Below are 27,845 nucleotides of genomic sequence, written 5' to 3' on the forward strand. Positions count from 1 at the left end.
AGGGAGGGGTCGTTAAAAGTTGCATGCACTAATAAGCAGACTCCTTTTAGGAGCAAGAATAGTTTTTTAAGCACACTAATTTAATTGGCTTAGTTAAAAACTTTATTTTGAATTATAGTGCCTGAAGTAACACATTAGAGACTTCCTAACAGTCTAGTATATTGAACTTTCTGAAGAAATTCTCCAGAAAATACACATACCAAAAGAGAGAATTGTAATAAACCAACAGTAAAGTTATCTTGCCAAATGAGAATTCCTTTTATAGAACTTTCCATTAGTGTCCTTACAGTTCTACTTTATGCATATTCAGTTTAAAGACAGAAACTGAAAAAAGCTTTCTTTCCACCACTGCTGCTTTCTTCTCAAATTCTGTCATTAGTGTTCATTTTGGACAGAATATATGGTGTAAAGTAATGAGCCTGCATGTCAGGACTGGCTTGAGAATCTGTTGTAGGACTTCAGACCTTCTATTGCCAAAAGTATATCAAAATGTAGGCAGTCTTGGAATTATGATATCCTGTTGTAAATGCAGACTACCTGCTTCAGCACTGTTTTTCTCATCCTGAACTGTGCAAATCCCATTGTTCTGGCTCTCACCTCACCTTACCTGGCCACCTCTCTCAGCCAGGAGGATGGCTATTCACCTCAGCTGTGGTCTGATGTCCTCTCCAACAGGTGTGGCCGGGAGGCACCACTGCTGTGGATACAGCCCAACTTCTCCTTGCTTTGACTCTTTCCGACATGGAATACTCACTGCCTTACAAAGCTCCCTCACTGTTCTATATTAGACTTCAGTGCTTCTCCTTAACATGAAGTAGGGTAGCATGCTACAAAATCAGCACCCAAAACCAGTCCTCAGTCAGAATAAAAAGAAAAAGCACATAAACTACCGGAAAATGACCTTAGCCAGAAGTACAGACGTTATGAGGGAAACTATAGAACTTCACTGATAGAAATAAAATGTATGTAAAGTCTATTAATATTTATCAATAGGTTTCATATAATGCCTTTCAAAATCCCAAAGGGATTATTTTTAGAATCTGGCAGAAATGATTTGATAATCACCTCAAAGCGTAAACAGATAAGATACTTGCAAACATCTTGGTGTATAAAAGACAAAATAAGTGTGTCCCATATTCCATCCAACAATTATGGTGTACAGTAAAGCTGAAATAGCTGAAATAATATGGTCCTGGCATAAGAATGAACAGAGATAGCAATGGTACCATCAAATCAGGTAAAATACCTACTTGTATATTAAGATTTGTTTTTGACAAATAAATGCCAAACAAATGCCACTATAAATATATGTCTAAAGAAAGGTTTGTTTAAAGCTGTCATCATCAAGACAGTATGGTACTGGCACAAAAACAGACACATAGATCAATGGAACAGAATAGAGAACCCAGAAATAGACCCTCAACTCTGTGGTCAGCTAATCCGCAACAAAGCAGGAAAGAATGTCCAATGGAATAAAGACAGTCTCTTCAACATATGGTGTTGGGAAAATTGGACAGCCACATGCAGAAAAATGAAACTCGACCATTTCCTTACACCACACACAAAAATAGACTCAAAATGGATGAAGGACCTCAATGTGAGAAAGGAATCCATCAAAATCCTTGAGAAGAGCACAGGCAGCAACGTCTTCCTAGGAACATCACCAAAGGCAAGGGAAGCAAAGGCAAAAATGAACTATTGGGATTTCATCAAGATCAAAAGCTTTTGCACAGCAGAGGAAACAGTTAACAAAACCAAAAGACAATTGATGGAATGGGAGAAGGTATTTGCAAACGACATATAGATAAAAGGCTAGTATCCAAAATCTGTAAAGAGCTTATCAAACTCAACACCCAAAGAACAAATAATCCAATCAAGAAATGGGCAGAGGACATGAACAGACATTTCTGCAAAGAAGACATCCAGATGGCCAACAGACACATGAAAAAGTGCTCCACATCACTTGGCATCAGGGAAATACAAACCAAAACCACAGTGAGATACCACCTCACACCAGTCAGAATGGCTAAAATTAACAAGTCAGGAAATGACAGATGCTGCTGAGGATGCGGAGAAAGGGGAGCCCTCCTACACTGTTGGTGGGAATGCAAGCTGGTGCAACCACTCTGGAAAGCAGCATGGTGGTTCCTCAAAAATATGAAAATAGAGCTACCCTATGACCCAGCAATTGCACTACTGGGTATTTACCCTTAAGATACAAAATGTAGTGATCCAAAGGGGCATATGCACCCGAATGTTTATAGCAGCAGTGTCCACAATAGCCAAACTATGGAAAAAACCTAGATGTCCATCAACAGATGAATGAATAAAGAAGAAGTGGTATGTATACACAATGGAATACTATGCAGCCATCAAAAGAAATGAAACCTTGCCATTTGCCACAATGTGAATGGAACTAGAGGGTATTGTGCTTAGCGAAATAAGTCAATGGGAGAAAGACAACTATCAAAAGATCTCCCTGATATGAGGGAGTGGAGATGCAATGGGGGGTCGTTTGGGGGGTAGGAAAAGAATAAATGAAACAAGATGGGATTGGAAGGGAGACAAACCATAAGAGACTCTTAATGTCACAAAACAAACTGAGGGGGGTCGGGAGGAGAGGGGTAGGGAGAGGGTGGTAGGGTTATGGACAATGGGGAGGATATGTGCTATGATGAGTGCTGTGAAGTGTGTAAACCTGGTGATTCACAGACCTGTACCCCTGGGACTAATAATACATTATATGTTAATAAAAAATTAATTAAAAATTTTTTAAATGTTTGTTTAATAAATAGGGCTGGGGTAATTCTTAAAAATTTTCAGTTTAAACTCTCATCTATTCCAGATTGACAAAAGAAGTAAAACTTTAAAAATAGTAGCCCTTCAAATTACATGGCCATCAATTCAGTATTTGTCAGCCATGTGAGAACCCTTTAAATTGAAATAGTTAAGAAAGTTCAAAAGGAAAGATGAGTATGACTTCCTAAAACTAATAAAAGGAAACAGCAGAATTAAGGCAAACAGCAGTTTGTATAGAATATTTCATTTAAAGAGACAGGGAAATTTCTTATTTCATATATAAGGAACTAATTCAAACAGAAAGATAATTGTGAACCAAATCAAAATTGAAAATTGCTAATGAATATATGAGTGTATGTTTAATTGTAAGTAAATGTACACCATCAATCTGGCCAAAACCTTATTTTTTTAAGATGCTATGTATTTATTTATTTGAGAGAGAACAAGAGTGTGAGTGGGGGGTAGGGGAGCAGAGGAAGAGGGACAAGCAGACACCATGTTGAACGTGGAGCCCAATGTAGGGCTTGATCCCACGACCCCAAGATCACAATCTGAGCCAAAAATCAAGAATCAGTGTTCAACTGACTGAGCCACCGGCACCCCTAGAATCTTAAACATGTTCCTAGCCTTTAGCCCAGTGATTCCATTTCTAAAAATCTAGCCATAAGAGAAAATAATATCCAAAATAAATATTCTAAATTATCTACCGTGATGATAATAGCACACATTGTTATACTGACTAGGAGTAAATTAGCCAGACACATTCCAGGTCTCATCAATGCCCTAGAGCACTGGTCACCCAAGCTTTACTCCTGATCATCTTCTTGCTTGTTTTTGCCTTTATATTTCCTCTATATTTTCTTAACCTGTATTCTCTATGAAAGGCAGTTTTTAATTTTAAATATATTTTCCATCTTTTACTTTTCAAATTCAACTACCTTCATGAAAAAAAAGACTTCACAGTAACAGTTTAACTTTTATTATAGAAGTTAGTACTAACTTCAGCTAATTGTACTTAGTACTAAATTTCAGCCAATATTTGCTAAGTGGGCTTTTGCATACTGTCCTAGGATCCTAACAATTTGTCTGTATTACTGGGTCTCTGAAGCAATATGTTCTAAGTTCCTAATAATAATAATAATTTGGGGCGCCTGGGTGGCTCAGTGGGTTAAAGCCTCTGCCTTCGGCTCAGGTCATGATCCCAGGATCCTGGGATTGAGCTCCGCATCGGGCTCTCTGCTCAGCAGGGAGCCTGCTTCCTCCTCTCTCTCTGCCTGTCTCTCTGCCTCCTTGTGATCTCTGTCTGTCAAATAAATAAATAAAATCTTTAAAAATAATAATAATAATTTGTTGCGCACTAATGCTGATTACTAGACTAAATATTTAATAGACATTTTTCTCATTTAGTCTATAGAATAATCCTTCATAGTACTTCTTTACTTATTTTATCTTTTTTAAAAATTCTATTTATTAAAAAAATAAACAAAAATTCTATTTATTTATTTGAGAAAGAATTTGAAGAGGGGGAGGGGCAGAGTGATAAGCAGACTCCCGGCTGAGCAAGAAGCCAGATGTGGACATGGGGCTCGATCCCAGGATCCTGAGATCATGACCTGAGCCGAAGTCAGACACTTAACCAACTGAAATGCCCAGAAATCCCTTACTTAATAATAACCCTATGAGATACTTGATATTCTTATTATTCCTCTTTACTAACAAGAAGAGCAGAGCAAAGTGAGCTCACAAACTAAGTAGCAAGCCAGATTTGCACCCAAGTTTCTGTGATCCCAAACCCCTTGCTCTTAGTTTTTAATGCTATATGCCTAACACTTTAAAACAGAAGATTTCCTTCAGAATTATTAGGGTATGGGGAAAGCATGTGTTAATAATCATTTCCAAGGTTGTTACCTTTATGTGTAATGTGAGTCTGTGTGTGTGTGTTTGGTATAAGTTTTGAAATTAGAGGATAATGATTCAAGTTTTACCTGGTGGTCTATGTTCCAAGATTTTTAAAAAATATTAGTTACAGATAAATATGTCAGGATGTGTATGTAGAATAGATCATTGATCCAGAATAATGTAAATTTTTAATAGTCTACTTACATTAATTATTTGTTTAAAATGTTATTAATATAGATACTTGAGATAGTTCAATATATACCCAAAGAAGTTCCTAGTATGGAATCTACAAAATACAGAAAATCATAATGCATTTGTCAACAAAACCTAACATGAAGGTAGTTGTCTTAGTTACATGAATACTGGGTGCTGTCCCAGACAGCACTGATGGGATTACATAATATTGACATTATTCTATTTTTCAAATATGAGAAAAAAATGAAAAATAATCAGTTCTGATTTATATCTGGTTCCAGGTGTCTTAAATAAAAAATTATTGTGTCTGTGTATACATGTACAGACATACATAAACATGCATGTATATTCAAAATTTTCTATTTAAATTTATAACATTGTAATCAGAATAATCTTCATGTACTAAAAACTTAGTATAATATCCATAAAACATTGGAGAAACTGATTCTGAATCCAGTCATTAATACTCAAAATATAAAGATATTTTTAAAGTCTGTTTAATTACAGATTATTTTGTTTTCCTTACAGAGTAGTAAATATGACAAAATGTTTTCTCTTGGTTCACTGAAGTTTTATCTTGGAGTGAAAAAGAAAATGAAGCCTCCAACAAGGTAAAGTTTGAAAGGGAAGGGTTTTTGAAAAGTGAAAGTTTTAGTAATATGTATCTATGCAAGGATTTGGAGGTCAGAGACATTAATCAGGCTTTTTATAAGTTAAGCTACAGACAAAATCTTTGAGCTGCCACAGACATGGCAGGAGACCTGTTGCAGATTGCGGGAACTCCTGTGGGCAGATAAAAAAGCATAATATTCCCACTAAAGTCAAATTCCTTGGTGATGGCATCTCTGTTGTGTAAAACAAGAAATCCCCAGAAGGCCCTGTCTATTCAAAAACACCTGGGTTTTTCTCCACTATTCCATTCCTTGATCAGTTTCACAGCCTGGGGGCATAAGGAATGTTCCAGCCAATTCTACATACAGGAAAATAGCCTCTTGATGCCTGGCTGTGTAATTTGCCTTTTTTTTTTTTTTCTTTACCAAATTTGATAGTAAACCCACTAGTACCAGGCAGTGAAGAGAAAAGTAGACTCTCTAATACATTGTCCTCCTCTTCAACATTTGAATCATGCCAGCATGCAGTTTATGCCATACTTTCTAATCACAGATTGATGTGATTAGCTAATTAATGTTTTCACAAATACTTACAAAACATTTTCATGAACTGTTAGATACTTACTTTGGGTGTTCTATTCCTGAAAATTTTTCTCATTTTTGCCTATGTGCTTTATTTTAAACCCAGTACATACACCTGTCTTGCTGTTGCCACATTATTTAATTGCCCACAATATCAGTAGGAGAAGGTTTATATCTTGTTTTGGCTGTTTTCCTAGATATCTATCCTTCCTCAGCCAAGAGTATCTTCTGAGAGATTTCCTTCACTTTCCCATGATGTCATAGATCCTTTCCCTCCCTCTTCCTTGAGCATATTTAAATTTGTAGCCAAACCCTTCATTTATCATTCATCTCTAGATCAGTCATATCCATTGAATCCAGGATGTGTGAGTTTTTCTGTTCTGTTATACATTGCCACCATTGAGTCCCTGCTCCTTAATATCTAATAATCTGTTTTTGGTTTTGTATGATTTCTCTTTTTTAATATGTGTGTGTTTGGTTTTTTTTCCCCCCCAATGTAATATAGTTGGGGATTGACAGCGTATTCTGAAAAACATCATTGGTAAGTTAACATCTGGCAGTTTTGGGATTTGATACATCTATAACTTTACTAAACAAATAATGTTATTGGCAGATAGGACTACAGACAGGAAATGTTTCACCAAAGTGAAGTTAAGAAATTTTTTTAAATACTTTGAGAAGAAGAAAATAGATTTGCTTCAAGATTTAGGTCCATTTAAATCCCAGGTGTCCTACTTGCTAGTGCCCTCCTAAGAGAAACTATGTCTGATTTCTCCCTAGTTATTATGTGAGTGTGGGATAAGCAGGCTGAATTCAGTTTTATATAAAGGATAAGAACTAGCCAAAACTTTGTATAAAAAAAAAAAAATCTTGGCCTCAAACCTTTTCTTTGCAAATATGTGTTTTACATTGATGTCACAGGACCTAGCTGGTCTCCTTAGAGATTGTACTATATGTCTCTACCTCCCACCGCAGCTTCATCTAACCAACCACTAAACCATATGGGATCTGCCTCTTAATTGTCTCTCTGATCAGGCCATGCCTTCATCTGTGTGGGTTATTCCAGTTATCCTAGATGCTCTTTATGCATATAATTTTACTTTTGTTTTCTAGAATATTCTCTATCCAACCACCAAAGGGGCTTCCTAAATGCATTGTGTTTCTTTCCTGCATTAACTGTCTTCAGAAGGATAAAGTGCAGGATTGTTGGCACAGCACACAAGACCCTTTAATATGAGGCTCCATCAGCCTTGTCTCCCATGGCTTCCTTCTTCTTCTTTTTTTTTTTTTTTTTTTTTTTTTTGGCTTAAGGATAAAACAGCAATCTATCTTTAATTCACAGTACATTCCTTGTCCCTTCATCTTTCCATGTTAACGTCTGTAGTCCCTTTAGTGAGCCTTCTTCCACACTGTTTGCTGCTCCCATCCTCTTCCTGCTGATGTGGCAGACTCAACTGTCATTCTTCTTTCAAACTATAGCTCACATGCCCCACTAGTCTTATCAGTTAACTCTCACCTCTAATCCTTACTTATTTCTTCTCGGTATCTGTAGTATTTTGCATACATGAGTGCTTAATGATAGAGAAGACCGGTTTTTGGGACATGGTAATGGAAAGGGACAATACCTTTGTGAGAATCTAATGAAGGAAGCAAGAATTTTTTTTTTTTTTTACAAATTTCGTTTTAACATTTTTATAATAGTTTTTCATACAGGAATAAAAATACATAATGACGTTGAAATGTCCATGTCTAACATCACTTACAGAATTTTCCTTTTGTAAGAATACTTTATGGCATCCCCAAGTGTGCTCTTTCTTGTGTTCAACTTGACTTTCTCTTTTTCTCACTGTGTTCTAATTTATTTGTTTACATGCTTAGCTCCTCTGATAGACTAGGTGAACCTTGAGGGCAAGATCTCTGTTTTACACAGGTTTTTAATAAAAGGTTACTGAATCAGTGTTATTGAACATGCTGTAGTAGTTTTTCATTTAGTTCATTTTTCACAACTCTTATGGGTATTAATGTTTATAATCCTAATGATGGAGACTGTCTGAGCCTTTTTTAAAAGTCTGCTCTTAAGAAAATGTGCACATATTTTTCTTCTTAGGCTCAGAGTTTCTGGGGAAAAAGATGTTTAACATCATGTACCTGAAAAAGGAAATGACGGTGGCCTTTCTGCCTTTCCACAAATATTGCTGGTCATTTTTCAGCAGTTTCCAAAGCCTGTAGCTGTATTTTGTTTAAACTAGCATATTTTACTATTATTTTGTTATTGTACATTTAACCGAAGCCTAAAGCGACTTATACTGAAATACTTCCATTTTGATTGCATTAAGTCATGAATCAGGAGAAATCCAAAGAGGTCTCCGATCACTTAATAACCAAACAAATACACAGGAGAACAGTCTGCTGTCTTTCTGAATTATGTATTCGATAAACCTTGTTTTACAGGCACATTTGTTGTGATAGTCTACAAACTCAGATGGAGTGGATGGCCAATGTCTTCATTGCCCAGGTATGATCTCTGTTTCAGCTCTCCAACAAAGTATAACCACAGCTCATAGGAAATATTAGTGTGAGGTACAAGCATTTTTTTTGTTTTGTTTTTAAAGATCTTATTTATTTATTTACTTATTTATTTTTATTTTTATTTATTTTTTTTAATTTTTTATTTTTTATAAACATATATTTTTAATGAGTTTTATGTGTATGCTTTAGTTTTCTCATTTATATACTTTTTAAATATATGAGAATCCAGATGTACCCCTTACTCTTTGAAAAAGAGCTTGCTTTCTTTGTTGAGGCTTCCTTTCTGGTACTGCAGCTACTCCTTACCTCAGGAGAGGTGCACAGCTTCAAGATGGTAGTGTGTTTGGAAAGAGGAGCTTGTTTTACCAGAGTCCCGCATTTGTCTTCATTTAGAAAAGTATGCTGTTTTCCTCCTTGTCCTCCCTATGGCCATCTACTCCCCCGCTCCCCACCCTAGCCTTTCCAGAAATAAAGACAGGAGCCCACATTCCTTTAATACTTCAAGAATACTGCATGCTGGATTCTTCAGAAGAGTTAACTCCTGCATTTTTTGCAACAAACCATGCATGGTGTTGCTTGTCGTTGAGGGAATAAAGGTATAAAGATTCTCTCACTTGCTGGGCACCTTACATTTAGTTAGTGGTTTAAACCCAGGGATGCCAGAAGCTAATACCTATACTCAATTCCCCATTTAGTCACCTCCCTACAGGAGGACTATAGGGGAGGGTTAAATAGTCTCATTAATAGGTTTGGTTGCACCTCGCACCTTGTCTGGCTGAATTCCCAGCAATACTTCCCACAAGAGCATTGAAATTCACTGGTAACGATTAAGTTGCCACTTTTTATTACTGAGGACGTACTTTCCTGTTTCTCTTATAAGTGGGAAGTTAATTCACCCCCAGATCTGGCCCTTATTTGTTTTGAAAATCATTTTCTCTCTTAATTTATTAACCTTTCCAGTGGTTAATAAACCCTGCTCTTCTCAGTCTGATGTTACTGTTACTACCTGAAAACACAAAGACAGAAAAAGACTTAACTTTTTTAGACACTTTTCCTCTAATTTGTGACTTTTCAGAAATTCTGTTATTTAACTCTTTAAAAAGAAAGCAAACTAGATTTAAAGTGTTTTAGTAAAATTGGAACCATAGAGTCAAAACTATTATAGTGTTTGTGGTACAACTACATTGATTTTTTGTTTTTATCATTGAAGTCACTAGACTTGTTTAAAAATCAAGGTATAAATAGCCAGAAAGCAGAGGTTGCTCTCATCGCCAACTTCTTTCTCCTTGCCTCACTTACCCTTCATTGTCCTGGCCCTAGAGATTCAGCCCAGTTACTTTTCCTCTGCTCATTCCACTTCTTTGGACTAAGATAAACACAAAGGCCTTCTTGGATTTAAGGATTTAATGGCTCACCTCCATAGGGAGACAGATAGGAAACGAGCAAGTACTGATTTATACATGTTAACAAACACACATACATATACACACACACACACACACACACACACACAGAGTCCTCCTTACAAGGAGTTCTTTGGGGTGTGCAGAGTACTTTTCTAGTATCCAGTATCTAGTATCTGCATCCCTGATTCAGAAGCCCTCTTGATTTTCATTTATGTGTCACATTCTCAGAGGAATTCTCCATGATCTTCAGACCAGTCAGACCTTCAGGCTGTCGGAACCCTGAACATTCTGTACACCAGGTGTATTTCTAATTAGAAAGCATTGTGTGATTAGATTTTTCATATCTGCCTCTCTTACTAAAGCGTAAACTCAGTGAGAAGAAGGGTTCTGTCAGTCTTATAAAACCTGTATGGACATCTGCACCAGAGAACCCAATACCACGTACAAAAGTACATGGAGCCCCACATCAGACTCCCTGCTCTGCCGGATCCTGTTTCTCCCTCTTCCTCTGCTTCTCCCCCTGCTTGTATGCGCTCGCGCTCTCTCTCTCTCTCTCTCTCTCTTTCTCAATAGTTATAAGAAAGGGGAGAGAACATAAACAATTTGACAGAATTTCAAATAGATATTAGTTTGATAAAAAGGAGAAGGAATGAGTGTGACTGAGGTAAAGAAGGGCACTAACTAGGAAAGATTCTCAGGAAAATGCCTTTCTGAATAGCTGACAAGTGTGTTGAGACCTGTCTGAAATTAGGGAGCAAATCATGCAGGTATGCAGGAGTGGGAAGAGCATTCCAGTTACAGGGGCCAGCAAGTACAAGGTCCTGAGATGTGGTCACAACCTTTGTTCCGTGAACATCCTGAAGGGCTATGTTATGGGAAGATGTAAAAGATGAGGAAGGCACTCAACAGATCATATCATCCCAGTTTAGGAGTGTGGGGAACAAGAGAAGGATTTGATCTGACTTATATTAACTGAAGAAATAATAATTTCGTTTGTTGTGGGCACACTGTTGGGAGTCCAAGATGGCAGCAGGAAGAACAGCTGTGTGAAGATGGCAGTTCTGGCTAGGGTGGTAGCAGTAGACATAGTGAGACATTAAGATTCAAGAGTGGTTGAAAGTGGATCCAACAGAATTTACAGATTGATTGGCTACAATACTTTGAGAGGAGTACTAATCAAGGAAGAGTTCTAGGGTTTATTTTTTGTTTTTGTTTGTTTAGCCTTGGGCAACTGGCAAATAGAAGTGATCAGATCAGAGATGCAGAAGAAAACAGAGTTCTGTTTCAGCCTATGAAATTGGAGATGCCTGTTAGACACACAAATAAATATTTATTTGAATAGAAGATTGGAAGTATAGATCAAAAACTCAGGCAAAGGATACCTGGCTGGCTCAGTTAGAAGGACATGTGACTCTTGATCTCAGGGTTGTGAGTTCAAGCCCCACGTTGGGTGCAGAGATTATTTTAAAAAAACAAATGCTCAGGTGAAATTTGGGGAATGCAGTATAAATTTGGGGTAAGTCAGTATTCAGTTTGCATTGAAAGCTCTGGATTTGGGGTAGATAGGCGAATCTAAAATGAAAGGGGAGTATGGTGTAGGGAGAGAAAGAAAGAAAGAAAGAAATGGATGGAAGAATAAGCCCTGGGACATTCCAAACTCCAAAGGTCAAGCAGAAGAGAAAAAAAAGAAAACAAAAGAAATGCGAAGGGTTGAGAGGAAGAAAAAAACAGATGATTGGTATAGAAAATCCAGCCAAGGGATTTGCTATGTAGATAAATGAGGCTGTGTGGTTAGAGAAAAAGAGGAGGTCAGGGTAGGTTTGGGGGTTTCAGTTTATATGTCCTTAGGATGGGAAGGTATAGACTTTCAACATACACTAATAGAGAAAATTCAGTAATTGGAAGAAAAAATTGAAGAGGAAAGTGATTTTTTTCCTTCTAAGTTTTTATTTAAATTCAAGTTAGTTAACATATCGTGTATCATTAGTTTCAGGAGTAGAATGTAGCGATTCATCTCTTACATACCCCACATACAGTGCGCTCATCACAAGTGCCCTCCTTAATGCCCCCACCCTCCATCAACCCTCAGTTTGTTCTCTGTAGTTAAAAGTCTCTTATGGTTTGCCTCCCTCTCTGTTTTTATCTTATTTTATTTTGAGGAAGGTGATTATCAGACCAGCAGAGGCCCTGAGCAGACACGAAGCAATGTGAACAAGTGCACATTTGTTCATCATTGCTGAAAAAAATGGTTGTACACCAGAGTGTCAGACCTTGACTGTGTATTATAGTCCACTGAGCATTTATGACTGAAGAAAAGTTATTTGTAATCAGAGTAATTTTTGTGAAGAGAAGGGAGTCTCACTTATATGGCTAAAAGATGCAGGGAGCATAGTATACTTCATGGCAGGAAAGTGAAATTCTTCAGTGATTACTAGTAATGTTTAAAATTAAATCAGTGAGCTCACCTTCAGTGAGTTAGGGCGGGATATTGAAAGTATAGGGGCAGAGGAAAGGTGAGAAATAATCTTCAGAGAGTGAGAAAGACGATTGTCCTGTAGTAGAACTTCAACTTAAAGCTGAGCTCTTGCCTGACTTTAAGGTTAAATTTAAAGGGAGATAAATCTATAGAGTAACCATCTTTTTTTCTTTCTTCATCAATTGGTAGGCACCCATAGAGTTAGTAGAATTGGGTGTAACTAGGGTGGGGGCTCTGCCAGGCACGTATGATCAAAGGAGAAGGAGCGCAAGAATTGAAGATCCTGATAAGCAGGTGAGCATACTTAATGATTATGAAACTATGACAGGCTGTCAAGGAAGTGGAGGAAGATGTGGAAAGTAGAATGATGGTAGAGAATAGATTGGAGGTCTCAAGGAGTCCAAAGAAGTGAATGAAACTAAATTGTTAGCTAGAAAGGTAAGAGGTCAAGCTCAAAAGGAGTAAGAGGCAAACTCAAGTCCTTAACAGCATTTTTCACAATTGCAAAGGTATAAAAATGACCTTGGATCATGTCTAATGACGTAAGTCCAAGGATGAATGGATAAAGAGAGGGCACACACAACTAAATATTATTCATCCTTAAATAAGAAAGAACGCTTGTCATCTGTGATGACACGGGTGAACACGGACGGCATTATGCTGAGTGAAATAAGCCACACAAGCAAAGATTGCAGTATTATATGTGGGATCTAAAAATAAAAGTCGAACTCCTAGAAACAGTGGAAAAGGTGTTGCTGGGTGGGTAGGGGAAACAGGGAAGGGTTGGCAAAAGGGTAAAAACTTTCAGCTGTAAGACGAACAAGGTTTGAGTTGCTCATGTAGAACATGGTCACTGTTGAAATAGTTGATAATGCTATAACTGTATCATTGAAATTTGTTAAGAGTAGCACTTAAATGTTCTCACCAAAATAGATGATAGATGTCTTAATTGACGGGATGGAGGAGAATCCTTTCACGGTGTGTACATAGATCAAATCATCACATTGTGTATTGTCAGTAGCCTACCATTTTGTCAGTTATGCCGCAAAGCTGGGTGGGTGGGAAGAAATAGAAAGTGGGTGAGAGAACTGAAGATTTTGGGGTGTGATCACTGGTTATAATAATGAAAGTATGATCTTCAGCTCTATGATCCATCAGCAGAAGGACCTTTAAGGTCACTTATAAATAACTATAAAGTGTCAGAATGTATTACTAGATAAAATGTTCTGCATGTTGGGAAAAATACCTCTGGGATCAATCTGGTAAGAACTAATTAGCTAGTATATACAACGTAGTATATCCTTTCATAAAAAGAAATTCGTATTTGAGACTGAGTTTGCTTTTAGATTTCTCTGAATATCATTTGGCACATGTAGTATACCTCAGTGAGTACAAGTATAAGCATAATCCATAGGGGTAATGAGTCCTTTCCTGCCACTTTTTTTTTTTTAAGCTTTACATGTTGGGAACATCCCAATTATATAACATCAAAATTATTTTTACCATGTTTGCGGCTGTGACATAAACATAGCATGACGAAGCTTATAACTTTCTCTCTGAAATATTTGCTAATCTACCATTACAGATTTGCTGAACCAAAATAAATGCTACACTAAAATTCAAGGACAGATCTAATGCATATGCACTCAGTCTAATAATAAAGATTACACTGTAGGATTATTGAAGATTAAATGAGATTATGTACACTGGTAAGCACCAAGTCTGGCAGTATGTCCCTCAATATAATCTTGCCGTTAATTATGGATACACAGTCAATATTAGTTGAAATGAATTCTTTGCTATAAAACACATTAAAATACTAATTACACTGTAAGACAGGAATGTGTTGAATCATAAGAAAAGGCATTTAGTTGTATACTTTGCCAAAAGATTTTCATTTCATCAGAATATCTGCAAAGCTTATCTTTTTAAAATTGGTATTCTGTATTTCTTTCATAGATTGTTGTCTGAAAGTCAGTTTGCTTTTGCCAACTTCTGAAAAGTTAATCTACCCTGAGGAGTAGAAAAATTCTTTTAAGGTTTTTCTTTTATATGCATATCTGAAGGATTTATCACTCAGGGGCTTATGTTTTTATCAGTGGATATTTCTCCCCATTGCATAATTAATTTTTCTCCAGTCATATCTATAGTTGTTCAGTTAGCCAGAATATGTAGTCAATAAGTTGAGAACAAATGTGCCATATTCTCTGCTGTACAGTGATTTTCAGTATAAATGTCTGTGTGCAAGGTAATTTCTTTGGAATTCAGTTAGATGAAAAAGTAACATTTTTCAGAAGGTCATAAAATGAGGCTAATTTTTCTGATAGCTTTGCCTCAGGTTGAATTGAGGTCTGTGGGGTTAAATTATTTTTACACTAAAGTTATCTTTGGTGGAGGGAGAAAATGGATGCATAGTTACTTTGATTACAGGGCTGAGAAATACAGACAAGTGTATTTTTTTCCCAGAAAGAGATTTGCCAGTTTCCTCAATTATTTTCCTCCTTTTGATTTGATAAGTAGTACAGAAGCCATGTACTTGAAACTTAGAAATTGAACTGAGACCTCAAAGCTCTGTTCACTTAAGAGTTCTACATCCTCAAGCGGTGTTCCTGTCAGAGTCAACAGCATAATTTCAAATGGCATTCTCGTGGAAAGCAGATCATTTGATTTGGATATATGGAAAAGGAGCCAAGTGATTCTAACATGATATACCACGTAATAAAATCACACACCAACAGCAAGAAATTGTATTTCCACAGCATGAAAATGATATACGGCCACCAGCTGGAAAGGAACGAAAACGGTCTATAACCAAAAATCCCAAAATTGGAGGTTTGCCTCTAATTCCCATCCAGCATGAGAGAAGTGCAACCCAAGCCCGGAGAAATATTGAGGTAGGTTAGGATTTTATTTGTTTTATATTAATTATAACATATTTTTTCTTATGTCTTAATGTGATTAAGTACATTTGTCTTTGGCTTCAAAAGCACAACAATAATCTTTGGAAAGCATAGTAAAAATCACATCCTGCTAAGAAAACATTATGAGTAACCCTATGCTCCTTCTTTAAGTTTTATATTTTAACTTTTCTTAAAGAGTTTTAATAATGTCATTGAGCATCCAATTAAATATGCTTAATACTACTTATTTCCTTATCCCTCACCTAACGAAGCAATTTTAAACGTGTATACAGAAGTCTACCTGGTAAATCACATCCTCAAATTAGTCTTACAAGTTCACTTTTAATATCCTCAAAGTGAGCCCAGGGCCAATTATGTCTGGAGCCATGGTAACTAGACTTTCTAGTAACACAATCAAATTCCAGTGGTTTGGGAACTGATGGGGTGTCGTGGTTAATTTAAAGGACTGCACGATGATCTCTGAGCATCAATAAAAAAGACCTCGCATCTTTCAGGAAAGCGGCTCTTTGTTTTTTCTTCTCGCCTTCCGGGGTGGGGAGAACATAGCATCAATCTTGACTTGAAGTTCAGTCTCTTTAGGAAAGGAGAAAATCTGTTTGCATTCAAAAGTCATTAGATACTTTGGATTAATGCATGTTTCAGTGACTTAATTGAGCCCCTCAAAGCAAAAAGAAAAGCACATAAAAGGTGTTATTTCCTTGTGGTTTGGGATTGAGCTGTTTGGATCTCTTTCTTTGCAAACAGAAATAAAATGCCTTTAGTCTCTAAAAAGAAGTTAATTTAATGATCAGATTTAAAAAATATTTTTCCAGGGTGCCTGGGTGGCTCAGTGGGTTAAGACTCTGCCTTCGGCTCAGATCATGATCTCAGGGTCCTGAGAATGAGCCCCACATCAGACTCTCTGGTTGGTGGGGAGCCTGCTTCTCCCCCTCTCTCTAGGCCTGCCTCTCTGCCTACTTGTGATTTCTCTCTCTCTCAAATAAATAAAAAAATCTTTAAAAAATTTTTAAAAAATAAAAAATATTTTTCCACGTAGATCTTTCCTTGAACATTTACCCCTATTTATTCTTCTTCACTAAAAGATAGAAGTTGTGAAAATAATGGTTATTTGCCTTGTTGCCTGTTCAGTCCTTCTACACATAGAAGTTTTCTTGGTTTAAAAAAAAAAAGTATTCTGCACAGTTATGGGTTCCTCAGCTAATCTAGAATCTTAAAATCTAAGAGTCACATTTCCCAAGAACCCAAATTAGGAAAGATAGTTTGAAGAAATGCAACAAACATAGGGAGCAGACATGCCTTACTTGGACCCCAGCTCCTCCTGATGTTGCTTTAGGATCAGTTATGGAGCAAAGCAAAAGATAAATTATTAGGACTTAATTTAAATACATTAACCAATATCCACTATAGAATTAGGATGATAACTAAATATATAGTATAATAGTTTCTTACCTAATCTCAAATTCAGAATTTCAGAGACAATTTTTTTTCTGTTTTAGCTTACTTAAGATCAGAAAACTGATGAACTCCAAACTACAAAGAACTTATTATAGGCTCTTAAAATAATTCCATGAAATTGTAATTGCAAGTATTCAAAACTAAATTAACCTTTTTGTAAATTTTGTAAATGTGGTGATCCAACAAATTTGGCAAAGAAAAGTTTTACATGTTCCAATGTTGGAAAAACATGGGTAATTTAAAAAGCATAAAATAGAAATTTAACCATTAAAATGTTTTCTATAGAATTAGAGTCATGTAAATATTTAAGAAAATATATTTATAAAATGGATAATCACTTTTGATCCTTTGAATTAAAAAGGAAAAATGGTTTAAAATACCGATAAATGGGGAACATCTAGGTGATGCATTCAGTTAAGCATCCAACTCTAGGTTTCAGCTGAAGTCATGATCTCAGGGTTGTGAGATCAAGCTGCACATTAGGATCCATGCTTGGGTTTCTCTCCCCCCTAAATAAATAAATAAATCTTTCAAAATATATATTGCTAAGTAGGATATAGTCATAATAAAAATGTAGTCATATCAATGGTGATATATTCAAGAATTGTTTTCAAACAAGATGTTTGCAGATTGGTAAATTTGGTGCTTTGGCCACTTGGTAATTTACCATTTCAAGTCTTGTGCTTGCTTCGGCAGCACATATACCATTTCAAGTCTTGATTTCATGAGGTTCTATTAAAATTCATGTGAGGATACCTCATTCAGGTAGGAAGTCTTCCTGGAAAAAGCAACTTCTAAACTTGAGTAATGAGCTAGCTGAATAAACCAGGGAAAGTAAGTTGTCAAAAAAAAATCACACACAAAGAGACAAACATAGTGCTTAAGAATGCACACACTAAGTCCCACCTGCAATTGGAGTAACTCCAAACTTCATTGCACTCAGCCTTTTTATCTGTAAGCATGGAGGGGTAAAGAAAGACTCTACCTTCTAGGGGTATTGTGATGAGTCAGTGATACCATACTTTAGGATTTATTAGAATAATGCCTAGTGTACAGTTAACATTTGAGTAAAAATAACTAGGAACTTGGAAGACAATATGGGATAATTTGCTCTTTTCCAAAATTGTCATTTTTGTCATCTATAAACCAAAAACAATGAAAAAAGAAGAATGATGCAGTTCCAGCAGAAAGTGGTGACCTAGAATCATACCCATTGCATGCTTCTCTCCTCTGCCCCCATCCTAGAGCATGTAAAGAGGCACACTGGATCCAGACAGGCCAACATGGCATCCATTCCAAATTCCCACTTATTGGGCATATTGGCATTTCTTTGCATTTCTATGTCTGTGTCTTAAAATATAATATACTTTATAGTTAAATAATCATAATGTTTATTTACTGTGAATAATGCATTTAAACCAGTATCATGAGGATTACTGATAGGATTATATTTTATAGCATGGAGATTATCAACTAAGACAGTGAGTTTAATAGTGAAAATTATTTAAGAGGATTTCTGCTGCAATCCACATCGTAGTCAGTGCACGTTTTGGTATTTTGAGGCTACCAAAACCAGTGGCCTACATTTGGATATAATGGAAAATAGATGTTGGCACAGACGAAAGCCACATGAGTCATTTGCTCTGTGAACACATTCCTGCATCATGTTCTGCCTGTGACATAGGAACTACTCTCTGTAGGGAGAGGGACTGCTCACCTTGGCCTTCCCATTCAAATAACTACTTTTCTGTAAACAGTCTCTGACAAACAGTCATTATCTGGACCATGTTATCTCTCACTCCTCTAATTTTATAATTTACTTATCCTTTTTAAATTATTAATGTCTTATCCTTTAAGAACAGTGTAACACATAAACTATGTCTTTCTTTCCCCACAGCATGAAAGGTGCTCTAGCACACCATAATGTTCATTCAAAGCCTCACTGCCCCATCTTCTCAACTTTTTAAAAAAAAAAACATTTTATTTATTTATTTGTTTGTTTGTTTGTTTTTATTTATTTGAGAAAGAGTCTTGAGGGGGTAAGAGGGGGTAAGAGGGAGGGGGTAAGAGGGAGAGAACCATCAGGCAGACTCCCCTCTGAGCCCAGAACTCAACATAGGACTTGATCTCATGACCCTGAAATCAAGAGTCAGATGCTTAACTGACTGAGCCACCCGTGCACCCTTCCCCACCCAATCCTCTTGACTCTAGGTCATTGTCAGCACCTCTCTCCATCTTTGTAAAAGATTACATCCCTTAGGCTAATATTAAGGTTTACTGAAAATTTCAGCATTCGCCACATGAATACTTGACCCCTAAATTCTACATGTAAAAAAATCCCCAGGTCTACCTGTTGATGGTTGAAAGATAATGAGAACTGTTACTATGATTTGTTAAATCACTATAGACCCTAAAGACTCCACTAAAAAACTATTAGTAGTGATAAATGAATTCAGTAAAGTTGCAGGATACAAAATTAATACACAGAAATCTGTTCTGCTTTTATACACCAATAACAAAGCAGAAAGAAATAAAATAACCTGGGAAAAAATATTAAGGAAGTGAAAGACCTCTACTCTGAAAACTATATAACACTGTTGAAAGAAATTGAAGATGCCACAAATGAAAAGACATTCCATCTCATGGATTAAAGGAATATTATTAAAATGCTGAGTTTCTGAACACTAATGGAATAGCAAAAAGAGAACAATCCCATTTACAGTTGCACTAAATATAATACCTAGGAAAATCACCTTACCAAAAAGATGAAAGACCTGTACTCCAAAAACAGTAACACACTGATGAAACAAAGACGACACAAATGGAAAGATTTTTCCATGCTCATGGAAAGGAAGAACCAATATTGTTAAAATGTCCACACTACCCAAAGCAATCTACAGATTTAATGCAATCCCTATAAAGATACCAATAACATTTTTTTAAAAATATTTATTTATTTATTTATTTGACAGAGATCACAAGTAGGCAGAGAGGCAGGCAGAGAGAGGAGAAAACAGGCTCCCCGCGAAGCAGAGAGCCCTATGTGGGGCTTGATCCTAGGACCCTGGGATCATGACCTGAGCTGAAGGCAGAGGCTTTAACCCACTGAGCCACCCAGGAGCTCCATCCAATAACATTTTTTACAGAACTAGAATAATACTAAAATTTATGTGGAACTAGAAAAAGAAGCTAAATAGCCAAAGCAATCTTAAGAAAGAAGATCAAAGCTGAAGATATCATAATGCTAGATTTCAGGATATACTACAAATGTATAATATCAAAAACAGTTTGGTACTGGACAAAAATAGACATAGATCAATGGAACAGAATAGAAAACCCAGAAACTGACAAAGCAGAAAAGACTACCCAACAGCAAAAAGACACTCTCTTCGATAAATGGTTTTGGGAAAACTGGACAGCTACATGCAAAAGAATAAAACGGGACCACTTTCTTACACTATACACAAAAATAAATTCAAAGTGAATTACAGACTTTAAGTGTGAGACCTGAGCTATAAAGCTCCTAGAATAAAACAGAGGCAGTAATCTCTTTGACACTGGTTTAGCAACATATTTATGGTACATCTCGAGTAGGGGAAACAGAAACAAAAATAAATTATTAGGACTATACCAAATAAAAAGCTTTTTGCACAGCAAAGGAAACCAACAAAAGGCAACCTGCCAAATGGGAGAACATATTTGCAAATAATATCCCCAATAAGGGGCTAATATCCAAAATATATAAATAACTTTCACAACTCAACACCAAAATAGCAGATAATCCGATTAAAATGGACAGAGGACCTGAGTAAACAGTTTTCTGAAGACCTCCAGATGGCCAACAGAAACATGAAAAGATACTCAATATCACTCATCATCAGGGAAATGCCAGTCAAGAACAAAATGAAAACAAAACAAAACAAAAACAGAAACGCAATGAGATGGCACTTCACACCAGTCAGAAAAGCTGGTTTCCAAACAGACAGGAAATAGCAGATGTCACTCTGTGGAGAAAAAAACCCTCATTCACCTTCCCTGTTGGTGGGAATGCAAAATAGTGCAGCCACTATGGAAAGCAGTATGGAGTCTCCCCCAAAAATTAAAAATAGAAATACCATACAATTCAGTAATTCCACTACTGTGTATTTACCCAAAGAAAATGAAGACATTAATTCAAAAAGATAGATGCACCCCTATGTTTATTGCAGCATTATTTTTACAATAGCAAGTTATGGAAGCATCCCAAGTATCCATTGATAGTCAAATGGATGAAGAAGTGGTGCATATGTATTGAATGGAATAATACTCAGCCATAAAAAGAATGAAATCTTGCCACTTGCAACAGCATGGATGGACCTAAAAGATATTGTGCTAAATGGAACAAGTCAGAGAAAGACAAATACGATGTGATTTTATATACATGTAGAGTCTAAAAAACAAAACACAGAAACAGATCCATAAATACAGAGAACAAATGGACGGTTGACAGAAGGGAGGTGGGTTGGTAATGGGCAGAATGGGTGAAGGGAGGTGGGAGGTGTACAGGTTTCCAGGTATGGAATGAATAGTTCATGGGAATAAAAGGCATAGCATAGGGAATATAGTCAAATGATATAGTAGCAGTTTAGGATGACAGATGATAGCTATGCTTGTGATTAGAGCAAACACAGACTTGCCAAATCACTATGTTGTATGCGTGAAACTAATGGAATGCTGTGTATCAACTATACTTCAATTAAAAAAAAAAGTCTATATTGCTCATTAAATTTCTCCAGGTAAGAGATGTCAAGTGAAATTTAACCTGTTTAATATTTATAAACTCTCAGTCACAGCCCTATGCTGGTTAGCCATCATTCTCAATAATCTTTCATTTTTTGCAGGAGAGGGCTTATTTTGTTGTAGTGAAGTATATGTAACATGAAGCTGTTTATTTTAACCATATTTAAGTATATAAACTTCAATGGCAATGGTTACATTCACATTATGCAAGCATTACCAATTTCTCAACATTTTAACATATTTAAACGAAACTTTGGAATTAAGCTAGATACTAAATATTTTATCAGTTTTTACTTGACAGTTACAATCATAATTTTATCTGAAAATTGCAAGTTACAAAAATGCATAAAATACATTTGTGAAAATATTTGTATTCAGCCTGAATTTGTATGTTTCAGTTCCACATCTGGATTTGATGGAATTTAGGAAAATAACAGTGTTACATGTTTGAAAAATTTTAGACCTTTCTTTATTCACTATTTAATAAGTTAATGATCGCTTTCTAAGTGCAGGCACTGTACTAGGCTCACATTTCAGTGACCATATCAGACAAACACCCTGCTTGCCTGGAGTCTTTCTAGCAGGGCATTCAGATAATCACATTAGATAACTGCCATAGAGTAAAGTAGAGAACTGTGGGGTGATATCTTGTAAACATTACTACATGGAAGATCTTTACTGTTTATGCTACTCACAATTTCATACTTAATTTTATATTACCATTTTCATTACATTTTCTTTCAATATCCGTAACTTAAGTGCTCCTTCAGATTTTTGCTTTCTAGGCTTTGCAGTTCTTACTGGGGAAATTTCTGGAGATGTTTCTTCAGTTCTTGCTTCTTGTGAAAAGAAAAAATAACTTTTCTCTTTCCACTCCATCTACACCCTGATCCAGTTTATTGGGTATCCTTCCCTTGTGGCTCCATCTGCTATATGCTTCTGATTCTCTGTTGTTTGTCCTCACATCTTATACTTGATTAAATTTTCATCCCTATGATAATCTGATGGAAGTTCTGTATGCCCGAAATTTCCCAGTCACAAGACGTTCTGAACACTAGTTAGGAAAATGCGCCTTTATAGCCCGCAGAACCAATGTGAACTCTAATCCTTGGATTCAGAAGCGGATTTAATACATATCTATGTATTTTTCCACATTTTCAGGAATGTATCTGTGGGATTCTAATAGGGATTGTGTGGGAGGAAGAGAAAAACAGAGAAAGAAGTTAAACAGATCTGCCATAGAACTTCTCAGCATTTTCAGTATGCTACTATGTACTGTTAGTTTCAAAGAAGAGGCTGTAATGCAAATATAGAGCATGTCCCCAAATCCTGTGTCCACAGACAGGATACCATAGGAATTACAGATAACACAAGCATATGACACATTCAAGCAGAAATGACCTGGAGGAGGCAGGTTTGAAATGAGAAACAATCTGAATAAATAATCTGAGAGACTTCTTTGAAGCTGTATGTTAAATGCATGTTAAAATGCATTTCCATGGTCTACCTTTCAATTGATTTTTGTAGCTCTAAGATGCCTGTATTGCTTTCTTGGTTAGAAAACTCCAACGTGCCAGTTCTGTCAAAGTTAAGACCTCAGTCATGACAATGAGCACGAACATGAGAGGCATCCACGTTTACATGGCATGAATCTTTTAAACTTACCTTGTACCAAGTCTTGCTTTCCTATGAGATGTTGTATTTTCTTTTCAGAGTGCCAGAGCAGAACTGGAAAGGCTGAGGGTCAGTGAAAAGCGGGATCAAGAGTTGGGGGATAGCAGCTTGAAGGAGAGAGCCTCCATGGTGGCCCACTGCCTGGAGCACAAGGATGAGAAACTTCGAACTCGAACCAGAAAACATCGGAGTTTCAACTGTCTGGAGGACACAGAGGCTGAAGTCTTTCCTGGGCAACAAAAAAGCCATAAAGGCCTCAAGACATTGAGGAAGACTGAGGACAGGAATGGCAAAGCTGCTTTGGACTCTGATAGTAAGTTACCGTCAAGGGTAATTGAAGAACTTAGCGTGGTGCTGCAGCGGACCAGAACCCTTCCAAGAGACTTAGAGGACGAGCAGATCTTGCAGAAAGAGATAAAATAGTTTTGCACATTATTTTTTTTAAATATTGTATACTATGTGTGTGCAAACCAGAAACTGAACAGTAAAATTCATGGTTTGTGAGATTTGTCTAGCTATACATAAGCATTTAAATAGCATTTTAAAATATCTATGTACATATGTGGTAAGAATAAGATGATGCTTTTTTAGGTCTGAACAAAGCTTGTACAGTTCAACTGTAGACACCCTGGGTTACTTTGAGCCAGCGAAGCTTTTTACAGTAGTCTGTTGAATGGTGTAATTTATGAGCAGAAATCTCAAACTGTACTGTATTGTATAAAATGCTTTGTTTAAATGAAGCCTACGAAACTGTATGTAACACATTTTGCACTTTGAGAAACCTTGTATATTAAGTTACCGTATATGTGTATGTTTAGGTTTACATAGGGTCCACCTTATGGAAAAGAAAGGGAAGTTGAAAAGGGGAAGGATATATTTTAGTAGCTGCCTATCAAACATTGAAGTTTTAAAAAGACGCAAGGAGTGAACCAAAAACCAAGGAGGTCACTTAAGTTCTGATCCGTTGTGAACCAGAATGAATCTCATTAATGGGAAACTGTGTAAGAAAAAAGCCTAGTGACTGTTTCCCAAGATAGTGTTCAGCCAACAACCATGAATAATGGCAGAGGCCACGCTTGCTTACGGTGTTGGTGAACGACCACAGAGTACACTCACGACGCTTCAGTTCTGCAGCAGGGGCTGCGGACAAGAAATGGATGCTGCATCGAAGAGTCATTGGATGCCTGGTACCTGGTGTGGACGCCATTTGCACTGTTGCTGTATACATTTTGTTTTAATTCCTTGCTATGGTTTTCATACAAATTCACTCTCACAGGGATTTGTTATTTGATTTTTTTCATCGTTGTTGTTTTACTGGGTATTTCCTTTCTTATTTTAAGTAAGGTGGTAATAGGTTTCTCTGCAGTGTCAGAATTAACTGGAAGTTTACAGCTTGTGGCCATTTTAGGGTGAGGGATAACTTATCCCACTCTTGGTGGCTACCAGTTCACATTTGAACAAGTCTCTTTATTTAAGGGAAAAAAAAAAATCTCCTGGTACCTAATAAATAATAAGAAAACCCTCTGTTTTTGCTTCCACGTCAAGGTCAGCAACTGAGTTAGCGATTTTCCTCCAACAGTTGATACTGTCTAATTATAGTTCACATTAGGAACAGCGCTATTCATCAGTTTATTAAGAATTTTATTAGGCCTGATGAGTTTTGATTAAAATTATATAGGAAGCTCTCTTTCAACCACTTATTTCCCCCCTGTTTTTCAGGTGACTTCTTCAGAATCTGTTATACAAAGGCCCATACTTTGGTCAGTCCAATCATAGTATAGTAATATACTCTTAAATGCTCTGAATTTCTTCATTGTGAAATACTGATCACTTATATTTGGCAGTGAAACAATAGTTTACCGTGGGTGTATATTTATTCCTTAAAAAAAATTCCAGTCGATTTGGATTTAAAGAAACTGCAGGTCGGTTTATGAAATAGGTATTAGCACTGCTGGGGAGCCTTCACTTAAAGCAAGAAATGGTATTTAGGAAAAAAAAATCTAAAATTATTATTCCTCATAAAAGATAATATTTATGAGATAAGCAGGCATATGACAGTGTTTGACACTGGGAAAGTATCCGGAGTCTTTTTACCTGCCTTATCTGAATATTTTTAAAACTGGAGCTTAAAATCTAATAGCCCTGTTTCCCTTCCCTTCCTGTATAATTGTCTCCATTTTTCAAGAGTAAGATAAGGGCTAATGATGACATCTCATATTTTGAATAAAAATTAAAATTGTTTTACAAGTCCATGTGAATGTGATTGTTTTCAGAAGTTAAAGATTATTTTGAGATAAATCCACTCTTCTTTCCTCTTTCCTTTTTTGAATATATACTTGAATATATACTTTCCTTTTTCCTTATTTGAATATATATTTCAAACAAGCTATATGATTTTTTCCCAAATATGTCAGTATGAATATCATTCTACTTTAAATGATGAATATCCACAGATAGGACACAACTATATTGATGGTACTCTTTCATTTCTATAGCCCTAAAGTTAATTACTAGACACAGCTGTTAAATATTTGACTTCTAAACAAATCATTACCTGATGATTTATGAAAATGGCACTGAAACTCAAAAATAAGCAAAAGTAATTGGAGCGAAATTCGACTTGTGTTTCTAACTATAATAGCTGTCAATTTGCACTGTTCGCACTGTTCAGATGACAGTTTATAGTTCTAAAATACACATCAACTGTTTATTGCAAAAGGAAATATTTTTGAAAATACATCAAATTTGTTTGAAGAGACTAGTATTCACATATTTTCATGTCTTCTCGAACTTGAAAATCACAGTGGGGAAAAGATGATTAAAACTTTTACCATCTTATCAAAATTTGTACCAAGACTTTGATAATTATCATATGCTCAAAAAAATAGAATTACATTTATAATGTGAACAATTTTCTGTCATGTGTACAATCATGTTGATTTCTAATCATCTGGAAAACAAATGAATATTAGGTAACAAATTAATCTGTTTTATATCTGTTATTTTATTATTTTGAACAATTTTTATGGCAAATATTCTAAGTTATATTGTACATTCCTATCTTCTCTGCCATAGCTACATATGTTGAATGTAAACTTAATTCATATAGCTCTATAGATTTAAGACCTTTTATGAATTATGGGATTCATGTTCAGAATCTAAGTGTCCTCATTTGAGAAGTGGGAGTAATACCTGTCTTGTAGGCATTTTGTGATAACTAATTTTATATATATATTTATATATGTGTTTGTGTATATGTATATATACACACACGTATCTCATAGAATTTTAATAAATGTTACCTATTAATGTATTAGTTTTTCTAGACCTCCTTTGATTCAATCCCTGAGACTTCTTATTTATTTTCAAATTGTCTCCATCAGTTTTTTTTTTTCCCCCATGGTTTTTAAAAATATACACTGATAAAACAGATTATCACAGTTGTGGGCTGAATTGTGTTTTAAAGCTCTTTGTTGAAGACCTAATCCCCAGTACTGCAGAATGTGGAATATTTGGAGATGGGGCCATGAAAGAGGTGATTAAGCTAAAAGAAAGTTGGTGCGGGACCTAATCAAATCTGACTGGTATCCTTAAAAAAAAAAAAAGAGGAAATTTAGAAACTTGAAGAAACACCAGGGATGTATATGCACAAAGAAAAGGCCATGTATGTGAGGACACACCAAGAAGGTGGCCCTCTGCAAGTCAAGGAGATAGGCCTCAGACAAAACCATCTAATATCTTGATCTTAGACTTCTAACCTCCAGCACTGTAAGGAAAAGCCCTATTGTTCAAGCTACCCCATCTGTGGTATTTTGTTAATAAAAGCCCTAGCACACTTCTATGTTAAATCTTAATATAGGTGTCAGAGTACTCCCTGATATTTATACATATTGGTTCTGACACTTTTGTTATCTCACCTCTCAGAATCTAACATCAATGCAATCTAACATCGATGGAATCTAACATCAATGCAATGAATACAGTGTGATTTTACAGCTATCATAATGACTAATGGAGAAGATGAGGCCATGTTGAGATGTAACTACTTAGAAGTCAACTAGCCAGATAACTTGAGTGCTGAAATAATATAAACAATTGAAAATTTGCCCAGCAAAATTATAATTTGGGTCTGCTCATAAAGATTCAAGTTCTATGACCTCAAGAACACTATTCCAGCAGAGTGAAGATGCTGACCCCTCACACACCTGATAGAGAATACTGTGAATCCTTCCAATGAACAACCCAGAGAGATCTTGAGTTCAGTAACAGTATTCACTAGACTAGAGATAAAGTCCTTTCAAACCATAATCCTACATGCCTAAGATTGGATCAACACTAACCTTCATCTAATAAAAGTGACATCTGTATCTCATTGGAGGGGATCTCATCTCCCCTTCCCCTCCAGTAAATTATCTCACATGCTACTTTTTTTTATCCCCTCCCATTTTCTCTCTGAAACCTCTGCATTCAGCCCTGTTTCCTGATATTTTTAACTGCTCCTGGCAAGGTCAGAACAACC

At 36.2% G+C, this 27,845-nt stretch overlaps 1 protein-coding gene across 6 annotated transcripts in view; it reads left to right on the forward strand.

Annotated features, from left to right (window-relative positions):
* The window catches only part of ARAP2 (ArfGAP with RhoGAP domain, ankyrin repeat and PH domain 2), a 188,429-nt gene extending 161,790 nt beyond the window's left edge, over positions 1-26,639 (forward strand). For 5 of the 6 annotated variants that reach the window (XM_059163894.1, XM_059163866.1, XM_059163875.1 and 2 more), the window contains 5 exons: positions 5,422-5,504; positions 6,592-6,627; positions 8,538-8,601; positions 15,257-15,391; positions 23,366-26,639. In XM_059163894.1, coding sequence (XP_059019877.1) covers positions 5,422-5,504; positions 6,592-6,627; positions 8,538-8,601; positions 15,257-15,391; positions 23,366-23,749 — 702 coding nt within the window. In that variant the 3' untranslated portion in view covers positions 23,750-26,639. Of the gene's footprint in view, positions 1-5,421; positions 5,505-6,591; positions 6,628-8,537; positions 8,602-15,256; positions 15,392-23,365 lie in introns of those variants that run through there. The other variant, XR_009351110.1, reaches the window with a different exon arrangement.
* The last annotated feature ends 1,206 nt before the right edge of the window (positions 26,640-27,845 follow it).

The sequence above is a fragment of the Mustela lutreola genome, chromosome 1 (genome assembly GCF_030435805.1).
Source record: "Mustela lutreola isolate mMusLut2 chromosome 1, mMusLut2.pri, whole genome shotgun sequence".
Lineage (NCBI taxonomy): Eukaryota > Metazoa > Chordata > Mammalia > Carnivora > Mustelidae > Mustela > Mustela lutreola.